The following is a 16,534-nucleotide window of genomic DNA, read 5'->3' as shown; positions in this document are numbered from 1 at the left end:
AATCTTATTCAATTTATAAATTATATTAAATATTTAACTTGTTTCGTTATTAATCTTATAATATTATTCTAATTAAAAGCAATGAAAAATATAATATGATTACTTTAATATAATGTGTAACAATTTTTATTTATTTAATATAAAAACAATGATTTTCCAAAATAGTTCTTTCAAATTTTTCAAACCTAATTTTAAAAAAAAATCAGCATGATTTCTCTTTCTCCTTTTTCTTTTTTTTTACTTTAATACATATATTTCATGTTTAAATTTAAAATACATTAATATTAATTATTTTAAATAAAACATGAAAAAAGACCGAACAAAGTTACTTAATGCCAGTACATCATACAATGAATTTTTTGTGAAACCTTATGGATTTTGTTGTGATATCAAAAATTATGATCCAAAATTAAGTGCATCGAGAAAAAGATCCGTGCCACTTTTTTCTTCAAGCGGTTTATCTGGTGGAGGACCTGATATTAAAATTCGTATCCAAGAACATGATGATATTCTAAATTTCAGTCCACGAAGTACTCAAAGAAATGTTCGAGACCGAGTTGGTCTTCGAGGTAAATATCTTCGAGGCGTTGACAGACAACTTGTTGATAAACGTCTACGTCGAGGAATTGAATTGCAATCTTTGGCCGACTTAATCACATCTAGACGACTTAGAGGACCTCTTCAATGGTACTTAGAAGATGAAATAGCAGCAGCTCGAGAAATTATGATGACTAAAAAGCAAGAAATGTATCATGCAGAAATGAAAAAAAATATTAAAATTGCTAAGCAAAAAGGTACATGATTTCATTCTATCATGCAAATAAATCGATATAAAACATGTTTATTATTAAACATTTTTGCAAAATTTTATATGTAATGGTAATAAATTAAAATAATTAATATATTTAATTTTAATTTTATTCAATTTTTTTCGTAGAAATGTAAAAAATACAATAAATTTCAATCATTTTTCCTTTAGATATATAGGATATCTAAAGAATTATTAAATTTTTCATTATTACATTAATAGGTATATTTATTTAAAAAGTAATATACAATATATGTGAAAATTATTGATATATAACTATATTATATTATTTATTATTATTATATCTATAAATTTAATCTATAAAAAATTATAGATTATATACATAGATATATATATTATAAAATATTATTACAATATATAAATCATATATATTGTAACTATTAGAAAAGGATTTGTTCTTGCATATATTTTCGATTAGAAATTTGATTTGACAGTTAATTACATTAAGATCTTATTATATGTATGAATTTAAATCATTAAAAAATTCGAAAAATCATTAAAACCATTATTGTATAGAAAAAATTAAAATATTAACTTCTATTAAGTAGAAAAAAGAAGACGACGAAGAAAGAAAAAAATATCAAGCAAGAAAAAAGATAAAGAAGATATAAATGAAGATGAAACAAAAAATACAGTGTAAATTTGAATAAATAAATAAAAAATATAATAAAACATATTATTATTATATTATTATATTTATTATTAAATTTATTATTATTACTATTTAAATTTCAATTTCAATCAGGATTTTTTTTTCCAAATATTAAATATTTAAATTTAATATTTTTTTTTAACTTTTTTTTCAATATTATAATTTTATTTAAAATAATAAACATTTTTAAATTCGTATTAGAAAATATATTTTATTATAATAAAAATGCTTACATAATCTCATATGTGTTAAAGAATGAAATACTGTATATATGCTATATAAAGTACATGAGGTTGATTTATGTTTTAATATTTTAATAACGTTTATAATTTGAAATAAAGATATGTTTACATTTATATAAATATATAAAATAAAAAATAAATGAAATTAGCATTTATGCATTTTAATAAAAAATAACACAGAAAAATAACATAAATAATAAAATAAATTTTTACTGATTTTTTTTTAGTACGTAATTTGTTTTACTATATTGATTTATTAAAATTATTTTTAAAGTAATATATACATATATGCTATTTTATTAGAATATTTTTTTAGAATTTAAGAAACAGAAAATATGATTAAGTTCCTAGAAATATTGCTATTAATTTTGAAATTAATTATAAAAATTTCTGATTATTTTTATAAAACAACTGATTATTCACATTTTTTAAAAGTAAAAATTTCATAAACATATATTTCCTTACTTTCATTTCATATTTGAAATATTATACTAAGAACAATTTCTGATTAAGAAATAATCTGTTTCTTAAATGCTAATATACATATTAAAGTATAATATATTTATTTAAGTTTAGATTTTTTAATGTAGTATAAAAGTAATAATTATAGAGTATATATTTACGCACATTATCGTAATAAACATTTATGGAAAAGACATTGTATCATCAATTAATAAAATACTACACATGTATATATATATATTATATTAACTATAAAATGTATTAACAATCACTCTTAAAGGCATTTTAATGTTATTGTTAAGCATCATACAAGTATGAAAAACTGTATTTGATAAAAATTATCAATTAATACATGAATGTATAATTAATAAATTTTATCTTTCTGTTTATTTGTATGAAAACTTAAAAAACATATACTAGTTGCAATAGAAACTAAATTAATTATAATAATCAGATTTAGTTTTTATTAACATCAGTATTGAAATATTATTATTGTATTCATAATTATTTTAAATATAATTACTTAAAGAAAAATGTTATAGCAATAAAAATTAATATTTCCAAATCAAAAATTTAATTTTAAATTATTATAGAAAAAATATGTCGAAAATTTATTAAATCTCACTTTTTATCATAAATTTGACTTTTTATTATAAATTTATAAAATATCCATTCTTCAATTATAAAATTTATTCTTAATTTTATAATTAGTACCTTAACAATAATAATATATTTATATTTATAGGCTTTTTTGATAATTTTTCAGTATATTAATGTTAATAAAAACAACACATTAATTAACGCGAAAATTATATGTACTTCAATTATAAAATATTTGAAAACAAAATTAATTTATTAAAATACAAAGAATTCTGCAGCTTTCGTTATTTTTATCATCAAAAAATTATTATAAATTATTCAAAAAGATAAATGATACATAAACAAATTTTTATTAATAATTAAAAATTCAGTGAGTTTATAATTCAAAATGAGTTATATATAAACATATAAATTTAATAATTTTCAAATCAAATTAATCAAAGAAAATTTATATTTTAATTAAAAAAATATTATATTATTATAACAATATTCTGTTATATTTTATAAGAGTACATACGAAAATTATTTAATACATTACATAATCAAACAATGCAAATATTATTCTTAATAATGAGATAAAAAATAATATATGAATAAAAATATTTTATACTTTACATTTAAAGCTGTTATGTACGGTTGGGAATGTTGTTCATTCAACTTTTTTTTTGACAAAATATAATAATATTATTTCTTCTTTACAATAATCTTATATTTTCAAGCAAGATATTATTCATGTAATAAAATAGTTCTAAATTAAATATAAATTTTTTTAAAAAAGTAAATAACATTCATTTTAAAGATGTAATTTTAATATCACTTAAAAGAAATATTCAAATAGTTTAAGTTAGTTTAGAATTAATAATTATTCTGTTGTAGAAGCACTTTCAAACTGTGAAAAATTTGTTATATCATTATTTTCATTAGCATTTTCAGAAACTGTCACAGTAATTAATGGAACTCTATCTTGCTTGTCAATAATCTTAAATTCGTTGTTTTTTAGTTCAGTAGATTGTAAATCTGAAAATATTTTTTCGTCCGTATCTTTTACTTCAAAATTGTTTTCAGAATTTATTATATTAACATTTATTTCGTTATTGTTTTTACTTTCAATATTACATTTTTTTTCATCAACATTTGAAATATTAGTCTCTGCTTTTAAAAAACTTATAGAAGAATTATTTGTTATATTTTTTTCTTGTGCTTCTGCAGATTGTAATGTCTTTCCATTATTAGAATTTTCACAACATTGAATATTTATATTTGATTCATGTATTCCTATTTCACAATTATTTAGTTGTATTTCTGAACTAATCATTTTATCTTTAAAATCTATTATATTAACATTTATTTCATTAATGTTTTGTAATGTTTTACTATTTTCAGCATTACTTTTTTCTTCTTCATCAATGCATAAAGATTCTTCTTTTCTGAAACTTATAGAAGATTTATTTGTTTCATTTTTTTCTAATATTTCTGTATGTTGTATTTTGATCAATTTTTCTGATTCTAATGTGTTTTCATTATTAGGATTTTCACAATGATTTTGAATATTTATATTTGATTCATGTATTCCTATTTCACAATTACTCTGTTGTATTTCTGAACTAATCATTTTATCTTTAAAATCTGTTATATTAATATTTATTTCATTAATGTTTTGTAATGTTTTACTATTTTCAGTATTACTTTTTTCTTCTTCATCAATGCATAAAGATTCTTCTTTTCTGAAACTTATAGAAGATTTATTTGTTTCATTTTTTTCTAATATTTCTGTATGTTGTATTTTGACCAATTTTTCTGATTCTAATGTGTTTTCATTATTAGGATTTTCACAATGATTTTGAATATTTCTTATTTCATTATTACATATTTGTGTTTCTGGAATTATATTATTTTGTTCTGTTTCAAGATTTTCTACATTTTTAATATTTGGCGAGTTCAGAATTGTTTCAATATTATCTTTTGTATTTGATAAAATTTCTTCATTCATAAGTTTTATTTCATGATACATTTTATTGTTTTCTGTATTATTTTGAATATCTTGCATTTCATTATCTTTGTTACATATTTGTATTTCAACTTGTGGTTTTAAATGTTCTAAATCATTTTTTATTTTATCACTATTATCTTCATGGCAAGATTCAATAATGTTGTTATGAGTATTAAACATATCTTCATCTTCTTCTGGTTCATCCACTTTCATATTTTGAACTATTTCATCTACACTAAGTTCTATAATAGAAGTATTCAAACATAAATTATTTTTTTCAATTTCTTGATTTTGACTTTCAATATTTTCTTGAAATTTGTTTATATCTATATTTTCTTTGCTTATGTCATTTATTTCTTCTGTTTTCATACTTTTTTCTTCATTTTCATTATTATTCTTCATTTCATTAGCATTTTTATCTTTGTATGATTCTTCTTTATCTTCTGGACCATTCTTAGATATATTTTTACAAAATGGTACTAAAATATCAACAATATTTTTTTCATTATAAATTAATTTAATACAAACAGGATCACTAGTATTATCAAGAATTTCAAATTGAAACATTGTTTCTCCATTTGCAGCAAGATCTTCAAATATTTTATAAGCATCCAAAGGCCAAAAATTTATAATATCTGGTTTTTGTAAAGTGCAACGTTTTGCTAAAGGAGGAATATTTATAATATCTACTGGTAACATTCGTGTTTCGTTTGTAATTGCTGTATTACCATAATCTATATATAAAACTTCAGTACCATTTTCAGAATGTGAAAGAATTTTTGCCCTATACCACTGATTATCTTCTGAATAATTTGCAGCACAAATAGTACCAATTTCAAATGTATTCAATGGAAGAAAAGTAGATGCTGTTTTTAATCTATCTATCATCATATTTAAATCTGTAGTATTACTTTCAGTTTGAATCCAAAATTCATCTGGTGTATTGATACGACTAATAAATACATTTGGTGAATTTTCTTCACCTAAAGGAGGTAATCGTTCTTCTATGATTGATGGGTAACGTTGACAGAAATTTGCAAGTATATCTGTTACATTCTTATCATCTAATGTTAATTTCACCAATGATGTTTCATCTTCTTTGATTACATCTAATAAAAATATAGTTGCTCCATCAGCTGCTAATGCTATAAATTCTTCACAAGCCTTTTCTGACCATTCTGTAATTTCTTCCGGCATAACTAAACAACATTTTCTTGATAGAGGAGGTATTTCCGCAAGATCTGCCGGTATAGCACGTATTTCAGTTGAGGTAGCTGAGTTTCCATAATCAATATATATAACTCGTGTAGCATTATCACTGTGTGATATAACACGTGCTCTATACCAACATTCATCTTCAGGATATTTAGCAACACACAATAAATTTTCTTTAATTTCATCGACTTTAGCAAACATGTGTGCTACAATAAATCTATCAGTCATAATTTCTAAATCACCAACAGATTTTTCTTCTTGAACCCAAAACTCATTTGGAGAATTAATATGACTTACAAAAGCAGAATGGGGATCCAATTCGAGATCAATTATTTCATCTATCAATTCTTCTTCAGTATGAATTTTTATAGCATGGTGATCTTCAACTAATGATTCACTAACACTTTTGTCATTTATTAATAAATCTATTCGTTTTGGAACACTATTTGCTACTACTATAGCTTGTAAAGACTCAACAGAAATTAAATTCTCAAATTTTTCACAAGTTGTAATATTCCAATCTTCTGACTCTATAGGAATGATATCTAATCTACATTTAATTGCATATTCTTCTATTTCCTTCCACGAATCTGGTATTTGCCGAATATTTCCTGATTTATTATCAATAACATCTGTATTTCCATAATCAATAAATCGAACAGTTGTAATATCTTCGTCAGCATCGAGAACCTGTGCTCTATACCATAAATTATCTATAGTGTACACAGCAACACATAAACTTCCTTCTTCTAATATTCCATTTATTTCTGAAAATGTAGGAGCTTGAATTTGAAGTTGCTTTTGTTTATTAGAAAGATTTGTTGCATCATCTACAAGTTGAAGCCAGAACTGACTAGGTGAATCAACATGAGATACATATACATTATATTTACAACCCATTGTTATATTATGAATTTGAGGTTTTTTCATTTCAGATATTCCTTGTTGTGATTCTAAATTAAGAGAACGAAATTTATCACTAATTTTTTCTCCATTATATAGCAATTCCACTGTCCATTTTTTATTTAAATTATGAAAAACGGCAGTAAGTTCTTTGTTTGATAAATAATTTTGTAATATATTTAATTGTTCAGCTATGGTACCATTAAGCATTACCGGTAATGATACATTAATAGCTAATTGATGTGGTATATAAAAATGTGAATCTAAAACCATTACTACACAAGGAGTAACTTCTTCATTATTGCCATAATCAATAAAATTTACATAAACTCCATTTTCTGTACATTTTATAATTTTAGCTCGGTACCAGTGACCATCTATACTTTTAACAGCACATAAAAGATCAACTTTTGGTTCCAATAATTTTCCAGAAGTAGAATAATACTGATCAAGTGCTTCAACTAAATTTTTATCTAAATTATATTCTGCATTACGTTGTAACCAAATGCTAGCAGAATGATCTGCATATGATACAGATACTTTATGAGTAGAACTTAAAATAGGCATTGGACATATTGGTGATATTTTTTCATCTATATCTCCAGAAATATTTATTTTATTACCATTCAAATCAAATAATTTTACAATAAGTCTGAAAAAATAAATTTTATAAATATATAAAAAAGTGAAAAAAATTATAAAGTAATTGATAAAATTTGAAATAATATTTAATTAAATGAATATATCTTTAATTAAAATTTGTGTGAATTTAACTTTCTATTTTTCATTAATTTATATAAACAATATAATATAATTTAATAATATATATTTAATATATAAATACATATCAATAAAAATTTATTTCACTTATTTTTTTGAATAATATTACATTATGGATTTCTCTATATTCAAAATAAAGACTTTGAAAAAATAAATAACAAAATAACAATAACATAATAACAAAAAAATATTCTAATAATAATTTATAATAAAAATTAAATTTACCTGTTATCATCAATTTCATCCACATATATAATTACTTCTTTTCCTTCAATAAGATCTTTCAATGTAATATCTTTTTCAGAACTAGATATAGTATTTACAAGAGAACATTCCACTGCTTGATTCTGCATTACTGAAAGTTCTCCTGGTAAAGCTAACACCTGAATTAATAAGTTATATTAATTATTAAAAACGTATCATTAACGAAAATGAAGTAAAAGCAAATAAAGATATCTTTACTATAATGAATAAACAATGTATTATATTAAATATTTTAAATATTTACTAAGCGCTTTGTTTAAAATCAAGCAATATAATAACAATTTATAAATTTATAAATAATATAATAAATTTAATATAAATAAAAAAAATTTAATTCTACTTATATAAATCTTTAATTTGCAAAAATGAATTGCATCATTGTATCAACAATCTTCAATGCAGCAAGTATGGTATTAAATAACTTCTACTCTTAGCACTAATGTTATATTATTTATGCACAAATTAAATCTAATATTTAAATTAATCTCTTTTTATTATCCTTTTTTTTTTTTTTAAACTCACACTATCTGAGAAAATTTCATCATATGCTCCAGTATCAATGAATTTTACATTAAAGCCTGTGGACTGTGAATGGTTACTGATTACCGCTCGTCTCCAAATTCCATTTGAATAAACCAAACAACCTGTGCCTAGGCATATCTCATGGGTTGATAATCGTTGCATCACCTGCCATTATCATACTTATCCTTACCAATATTGTTCAAGTTATTAAATTTATTATATATTATTTCATTTATAAAAAATTTCAATTTTGAAAATTTTTTTTAATTATATTACTCTTATAATATATTATACTTTAATGATCTTCAATTAAAATTTTCTGCCAAATAATTATATATATAATATTATATGTAAAATTTCAAAATACATATAGAAATTCAAAATTATTCATTAAAATCATATCATTTTGATTAGTGTCAAAATGTCATAAATTATTTAACATGTATATCCAATATATCTATATTTTATATTTAATGAGAAATTAGCATGCAATGTTAGATATAACATGAAATAATAATTTATTTAATTTTATTAATATAATAAATTATTCATTATACACGATAATGTATATAAATAAATAAAAAACTAAAAATAATAAAAACATTATTATTATCTTATGAACATGTACAGTTTATTTGAAATAGATTAAAAATATTAGATTTAAAATATTTAATTTTAAAGATATTTAAATATTTATTTTTATATAAAAAAATTAAATAATTTTACATATCAAAATAGAAGAATATATATTTAGATATTTAGAATAAAATTTCGTAAATAAATTTAAAAATAAATAAATAGATTTTATGTTTTAATATACTATTAATAATTTTAATATATTTTAATTTAAATATTATAACAATAAACACACAATATAATATATATAATACAATATAACTATAAAAAATAATCCTATAAAAAATATAACTACAACTTACCTCTTTTATTTAATAACATTATATTTAAATATTATGAGTCAAAATACAAAATGGCAGGGATATTATTTTTTATGATGAATATATAAATATATTAAATATAGGTTCTTAATACAACTTGGTAGGAAAAAACAGAATACAGCACAGAGAAGATATACTTTACTAATTAAGTTATTAATACCATACATCGTGCAATGAAATGCAAAAAATATATGATTAGGATAACAAAGATTAGTAATGGATTATTATTTCAACTGCATACGATTTTTAACAAATTCTGTTAGTGAGAGAATTAGTTTGTTATTAAATATATATAATTTTTTATTATTTAATAATTTCAGAAATATATAAAAAAAACAATATCATAATAGAAATAAAACTAATATATTTAATTAATTCATGTTATAAAATAATTATAATATTTATATAAAAAATGTATCAATATTAAAATATTTTAGAATTTATATAATATCTATTTTTGATAATATGATCATGTTATAATATATAATTTTTTATATTTATAAATTTTTTTAATCTCTAATTAAGAAATTTATTTCTATTTAATATAAAATATACTTTGTTTGAAAATATATTTATGAAATATTTAAGGATTTTAACATTACATAAATTCAATTTTTTAAGCAATTTTTATAAATAATTTTCATGCATTAAATATTAAATTAAATATCTTTATATTATATTATATTGCAAATATAATTATGAATAATACAATTATATCTCTATTATTAAATATAGTAATATAATCTGTGTAAAACATACCTTAGGATTTTTGTCAGCCATATAGGTGTTAATTATTTTTTCACATTCAGTAGCGGAAGGAATTTGAATATAGAATTTTGATGCATTTTCAACACTTGAAACATTTACTCTAAGTGTCTGACCATTTAAAAGATTTATGTCCACTCTTTCTATATCACATGAAATTATTGATTTTAAAGAATTTTTATCTAAAAAAAAAATTATGATATATGATATATTATATAAATATATAATATTACGATAAATATAATAAATAAAAAATATATATAAATAAATATTTTTTAATATATAGATATATATATAAAAATATATATAGATATATATAATAAAAATAAATAATATATAGATATATATAATAAAAATTATCTTACCTTCAGCAGTAATATGTGATTTAGTTTTTGAATTAAAAGATGCAAGATTTTGTTCAACTAACATATTACCTACATCAGTTTCCTCATTAATTAATGATATTGAATATTTATTATTTTTTATATCATGGAAAATACACTTATATTTGTCAGCATTAAAACAATTATCAATTGCTTTTGTATTAACTTTAGACCAACTAATACCATCTAATGGAGCAATATTTAATAAGGAACACTGAACAGCTTGTTTAGGAAGATACATTAAATTTTTTTCTACTGGATAAATTTTTCGAGGATTAACTACAGCATTATTTCCAAAATCTATATATTGAATCAGATGACCATTTAATTTGTTTAATTCAATGACTTCTGCACGATAAAGAGCTCCATCATCAGAAAATCTTGCTATTATAGGAGATCCAACCTAAAAATAATTATAAAAATCTATTTATAATATATTTCATGTATACAAATTTATTTATTTAATTATTTATTTATTTATTATAACCTGTAACGTATGCGAAACTGGTTCTCTCCCAACATATATTTTCTGAATTTGATTCATCATAATTCTAAATTGATTTTCTTTATCAAGTATTTGACAATAAAAATTATTGGGATTTGTAAACCATGTAATAATCACATCTTTTTTAGTTTCAGGTGTATATAAAACTGTATTCCATACAGCATCCAAAGATACATAATCAGGTTCATTAAATTGTCTTATACTAGAAATAAATATTTTATTGGATATTTTGTCTTCTTTTGCTTTTGGCAAATCTATATTTTCGCAAAATTCTTGGTTTATAAAAGTATTTGTTGAACAATTATCAATATTTTGTTCCAATAAGATATTATATATGCCATTTTCTTCATTTATAAATTCTGCTTTTAATGTTTTACCTATAACTGCGTCTTCAAAATTTTTTATTTTATCTTTATCAAGATTATCTTTTACACCAAATAATTTACAATGTACAGCTTGTATTGGAAGTTTCAAAAACTCTTTTTGAATAGATTTTATTTTATCAAATTTAACTGTTTCTGTATTACCATAATCTATGAATTGTACAATTGCATTATTTTTTATAGTGGACTTGATCACGGCTCTATACCATTTCAGATCTTCTGAGTATTGAGCAATACAATATGTTCCATTTAATATATCAGATTCTTTCATTAATTCCCCTCCAATTTCATATATTGATGCAATATTATCCATTACAGAATCCAAGGCGACATAATCAGAATGTAATTGTACAAAAAAATCAGAAAGATTATTTATAAAAACTACTTCACAAATTCTTGTAGCTCCAATAATTATTCTGGGATATGGAATATAAAATTCATTTTTATTTCGCATAGGACTATATTTTCGTCCTTCTTCATCAGATGCAAAATTATCATTTAACTAAAATAAAAAATAATTTATTATTTAATTTAACATTAAGAATTAAAATTTGTTAAGATATGTCAATATTAATGTTTTTAAATCCAAATATATGAACATGAATAAAACATATAAAATATATATATTAGTATATTTTACCTTGTTTTGTGTTAATCTATATCCTTGTCCTTTTCTTTCTTTAAATCGGTCTCTATTTCCATGATAAGAATCACCTATTAATAATTAGCATATCTTTAAAATATATAAAAAATAAAGATATGTAAATAATATATTTTTTATAAATTAGATTCAATTTTTATTCAATTTTAAATATTTTATTAAAGAACTTACTATTCGTTTTTCCACCTTTAAAATTTCCATCATTATTTCTATCATTAAATTTATTATTTTGCAGTTTTCCAGAAACATTTTCACGTCTAGAATAACTACCACGACTATTATTACTTCTTCCACGTCTACTACTACCTCTGGATGATGTATCAGAATCTTTATCACTCCAACTTTTATCAGAAGAATTTTTAGGTATATATCCTGAAGTTCTATTTCTACCACCTCTAGTACTTTTTCCATTTTTAAATGAATCATTATGTTCATGTCTATTGTTCCATTTATCTTTTGTATTCCTATTATTAGAAAAATCATCTCTATTGAATCTTTCATTTCGTACATCATTACGATGAAAACTACTTTTTTCATTTTTATTTTCTTGTATTTTTTCTTCATTTGATTCATCTTTCCAAGTTTTAAACTTGTTCTTTTCTTGATGCCATGAATCCGACTGATTTCTTTTATGCCATTTATCCTCACTATAACATAAATTAAAAAAAAAAAATTAATAATAAAACAAATAAATTAATATTTTTTATACAAAAAAAAATCAATTGCTATTAATTTTTTTACATAAAATGAAATCAATATAATATTTATAATATAAATACAATAATTAATATAATTAATATTAATATTGTTAACAAAACTTTTTAATAAATAAATATTTCAAATATCTCTTGTACTTTGAAAATTTTATATAATAATAAAAAATAACAAAATGCTTAATAAAATAAATTGATTTTTAAGATTTAATACATTGAATATAAAAACTTTATAAATAATATTTTTTAAAAAATAAATAATTAGATTTAAAAAAATAATTAAACTTATAAAAAGTTACCAAACTATATTTTATTTTAATATTAAAAATTTGAATAGATTTTCATTATTGAACCGAAAATTTCATTTGTAGTTTTTATACAAAATCTGTAATACAGCAAATTATTATTCGAAATACGTTTATAAAATCAAATAATTTTTATATATATTAGAATATATTATATATTCTAATATATTGAATTATTATAGAATTGAATTATTATAATTAAATCAAAATAATTAGATACCTTTGATCAATTTTTGAAGTCATTTTAGTAGAATGTTGACTTTCTGTATCTTGATAATTTAATGGTTCATTTATTATTTTTTCTTGATTTTTAATTATATCTAGCATTTGAGATTTAATATTATCATTTTGTTCTGCTCCATATAAATCTACTATAATGCCATCTAAATTCACATCTACAACTCTTAAACGTAAACGTTTTTCTAAAATTAATAACTCAAACTGATTATGAATTTCCTGGGTACATGGTAAAAGTTCCCAGCCATTTAAAGCACATTTTATAGCTTGAGCTGGCAATTTTTTGATTAAATCATCGCGAATTAAACGGAGAGATGTTAAACTTACAGTTTCTTCATTACCGTAATCAATATATAAAACCTTTATATTATCTCCATTTATACTTAGAATTTGTGCTCTATACCTAATAATAATAAAAGTAATAACGTAAAATATAATTTAAATTAATATATATTAATTTAATTATATATACAACTAACTAACCATTGATTATCATATAAAGCAGCACAAGGAAGACCAATTTTTAATTGTGTTAGGCTCAAAGTAGGTGCAGTCTTACAAAAATCTGCTAAATTATTCATTGTTAATTCTAAAGATGTAATATAATCCTCTATTTGTACAAAAAATTTTCTAAAAGATTCCACAAATGAAACAAGTACAATTTCTACAACACCTTTTGATAATTTTTTGGGTTTTTGATATGCAAAAGATAAATTGATGGATGTCACTATAACTGGTGTTGGAAATGCTTGTCTTAAGATATCTTTTATATTTTTTCCATCATCATATAAATCACCATATTGTACTAAAGGTGGTCCTTCTGGTGGTCGAACATGCAATACAAGTAGTTTTCCTGATACTATTTGTTTAAAATATTCTTTCATTTTATCAGTAACATTTAATTCATGTACACCACTTAATGTAAATCGAATTGAAAGTACTCTTGGATTAATAAAATGAGGTGGTAATTGAAAAATATCTGTGTATGGTAATACTTCTGTATGACCAAAATCAACATAGTAAAGTTTACACTTATTTTCCATAACAGACATTACAACAGCTCTACATAAAACTTTATCTTGTGTATAACGACCTAAACATACTGATCCAGGCAAAGGAGGTTCTTGTAATGGTTCTATAGGATGACTATTAATTTCTCTCATGAGCATACTTAATATTTGAGAAGTACTTTGAAGTTGTACAGAAAACTTATGTGGACCATCTTCTACAAATGAAACATATACATCATGTTTTGATGGAACATCCAAAACACGAGATTTAAATACAAGAGCTTCTTGAATGGAAGTTTGCATCATATGTTTCTGTTGAACTGCACAACACAAAGGAACATTTCTTTGAAATCCATGTATTTCATTTCCATCATGTAATGGATCCATATTTTGCATTGATGTCATTGTAGTACAATTATTACTAATAAGACGTTTATTCGGTGGTTGATAAATTGGTACTTGAGATTGTTGTATACATTTTGGCCTATAGAAATATAAAAATTAATAAAAATAATTTTTATAATTTTTATTTAAAATAAAATATTTATATATTTTGGATTTAATTAAAAAAACTTATTACATAAAATTTTTGTTTATTTATTTAATATATTATTATTGAAATTTTTAATAATATTTTCAATAAAATAATTTAATAATTTATGAAATTTATTAATCCATTTGCATTTATGTATCTAATGTATTTATAAAATTATGAAATATAAGATTATAAATAATATAAATAAAATAAAGATTGTAAATTATAAATATAAAACAATATAATTTAGAAATTAAACAAATTTTATAATTTGAATAAAATATTTATGAATATAAAATAAATACCTAAACATTTCTTGCAATGTTGCTCTCATTGCCATATGTTTATTGATTAATAATTCACTGAAATCTTCATTATTATACCAAAGTTTAATAAAACGATGATTATTGACCACAGTATGGATCAAGATTTTATATTCGTTATACCATAGGGTCTTTTTAATTGACTCGATTATATTATTTTCCCAAATACCATTTATAGGTAATACATGCATTAATGTAAAATCAAATGCCACAGGTGGAAAAGATTGCAGAGATTCAGAACCAGGTATACTTTCAAGTAAATGTATTTCTTGAGGTGGTAACACTTCAATATTACCATAGTCTATGAATTGCAGAACTACCATGCCATCAGCACGTATATTTATAACTTTTGCTCGATAATATCCTTCATTTTGGAATCTAGCACAACATAGAGCATTGATGCGTAAATTAGCTGATTGAGATCCAACACAACCTTGACTTCTAGCAAATTGTTCAACCAAGGGTAAGATCATACGCTCTACACATGTTGCAGAATTTTTATCAACTTGACCCCAGATTTTAAGAAATGAATTTTCTGCTTCAACATGGGTCACAAAAATAACCAATTCAGTACTTTGTTGTATACTCATTGCGTTATATAATATATATCTTTTTTATAGAATATTAATTTCTATTTGACTACATAGATGAACTTGTAATCTGAAATACCAAGTTTTTTTTAAATACCACGAAAATATTTTTATTCAATCCTAACCGTTAACTAAAACTGGGCCACCTTAGCCTCGACTTATCAAATAATGCGACCGGAAGATCATATGATTACGATTCTTTCTATTCTTATATATTTGTTCTAGTTATATTATTTTTTATCTATATTATTTTAATAAATGTCAATATAAACAAATATCTTTTATTTTTACCGTATTGCATTAAAAGATATCACATAACTATCTTATACTTTATTAATAAAAATTATTTGATCACTTACTTATTTCAACATAATGTAATGTATATATAATAAAAATTTTCATAATATTTTTTTTTGGCTAATAAATATTACTGTTCTGTTTAACATTAAATGTGCACTTTACACGTATCACTTGAATTATATATCCAAAACTAAAATTCTTTATATGATACTGCGTATAAAAAAGATGTATGTATCTATGTCAACATTAGAACTAAAAGTAATACAAACCTTTAAAATGAAATATGCCTTCTAATCCGTTTCGTTAGAATTTAAATTAACAATTTTTTCATAAAATTTCTTTTTTATAAATAATATCAGAATCTGGCGGTTGACCGGCTTTTCATCACTCACATGAAAGTACTTTTGAT

The 16,534-nt window shown here is 21.4% G+C and overlaps 2 protein-coding genes across 2 annotated transcripts; one reads left to right on the top strand and one right to left on the bottom strand.

Moving 5' to 3' along the window:
* Positions 1-228: 228 nt before the first annotated feature.
* LOC107965231 lies at positions 229-1,427 on the top strand (the record flags this gene model as incomplete). The annotated part of the gene is made up of 2 exons (XM_016915111.2): positions 229-794; positions 1,378-1,427. Coding segments are annotated over exons 1-2 (540 nt in total), but the record flags the coding sequence as incomplete, so codon positions are not given.
* Positions 1,428-3,562: 2,135 nt separating this feature from the next.
* LOC100576747 (maternal protein tudor) lies at positions 3,563-16,031 on the bottom strand. The gene is made up of 12 exons (XM_026446219.1): positions 15,218-16,031; positions 13,851-14,861; positions 13,351-13,770; positions 12,284-12,759; positions 12,092-12,165; positions 11,051-11,953; positions 10,546-10,966; positions 10,175-10,362; positions 8,460-8,624; positions 7,899-8,056; positions 5,225-7,545; positions 3,563-5,134 (listed from the first exon to the last, which is right to left on the bottom strand). Exons 1-12 carry the CDS (start codon positions 15,823-15,825, stop codon positions 3,648-3,650), a joined length of 8,232 nt encoding a protein of 2,743 aa, XP_026302004.1. The 5' UTR covers positions 15,826-16,031; the 3' UTR covers positions 3,563-3,647.
* Between the last annotated feature and the right edge of the window lie 503 nt (positions 16,032-16,534).

The sequence above is a fragment of the Apis mellifera genome, linkage group LG1 (genome assembly GCF_003254395.2).
Source record: "Apis mellifera strain DH4 linkage group LG1, Amel_HAv3.1, whole genome shotgun sequence".
In the NCBI taxonomy this organism is placed as follows: domain Eukaryota; kingdom Metazoa; phylum Arthropoda; class Insecta; order Hymenoptera; family Apidae; genus Apis; species Apis mellifera.
Note: the sequence above shows the minus strand (reverse complement) of the source record. Positions and strands in the feature narration are given on the sequence as shown.

Coding starts and splice junctions, on each gene's coding strand:
- LOC100576747 (XM_026446219.1), bottom strand. CDS start 15,825: ATGAGTATACAACAAAGTACTGAATTGGTTATTTTTGTGACCCATGTT. Junction 12,760..13,350: donor ACTTCAAAAATTGATCAAAG/GTATCTAATTAT, acceptor TTTATGTTATAG/TGAGGATAAATGGCATAAAA. Junction 10,967..11,050: donor CAGTTTCGCATACGTTACAG/GTTATAATAAAT, acceptor AATTATTTTTAG/GTTGGATCTCCTATAATAGC.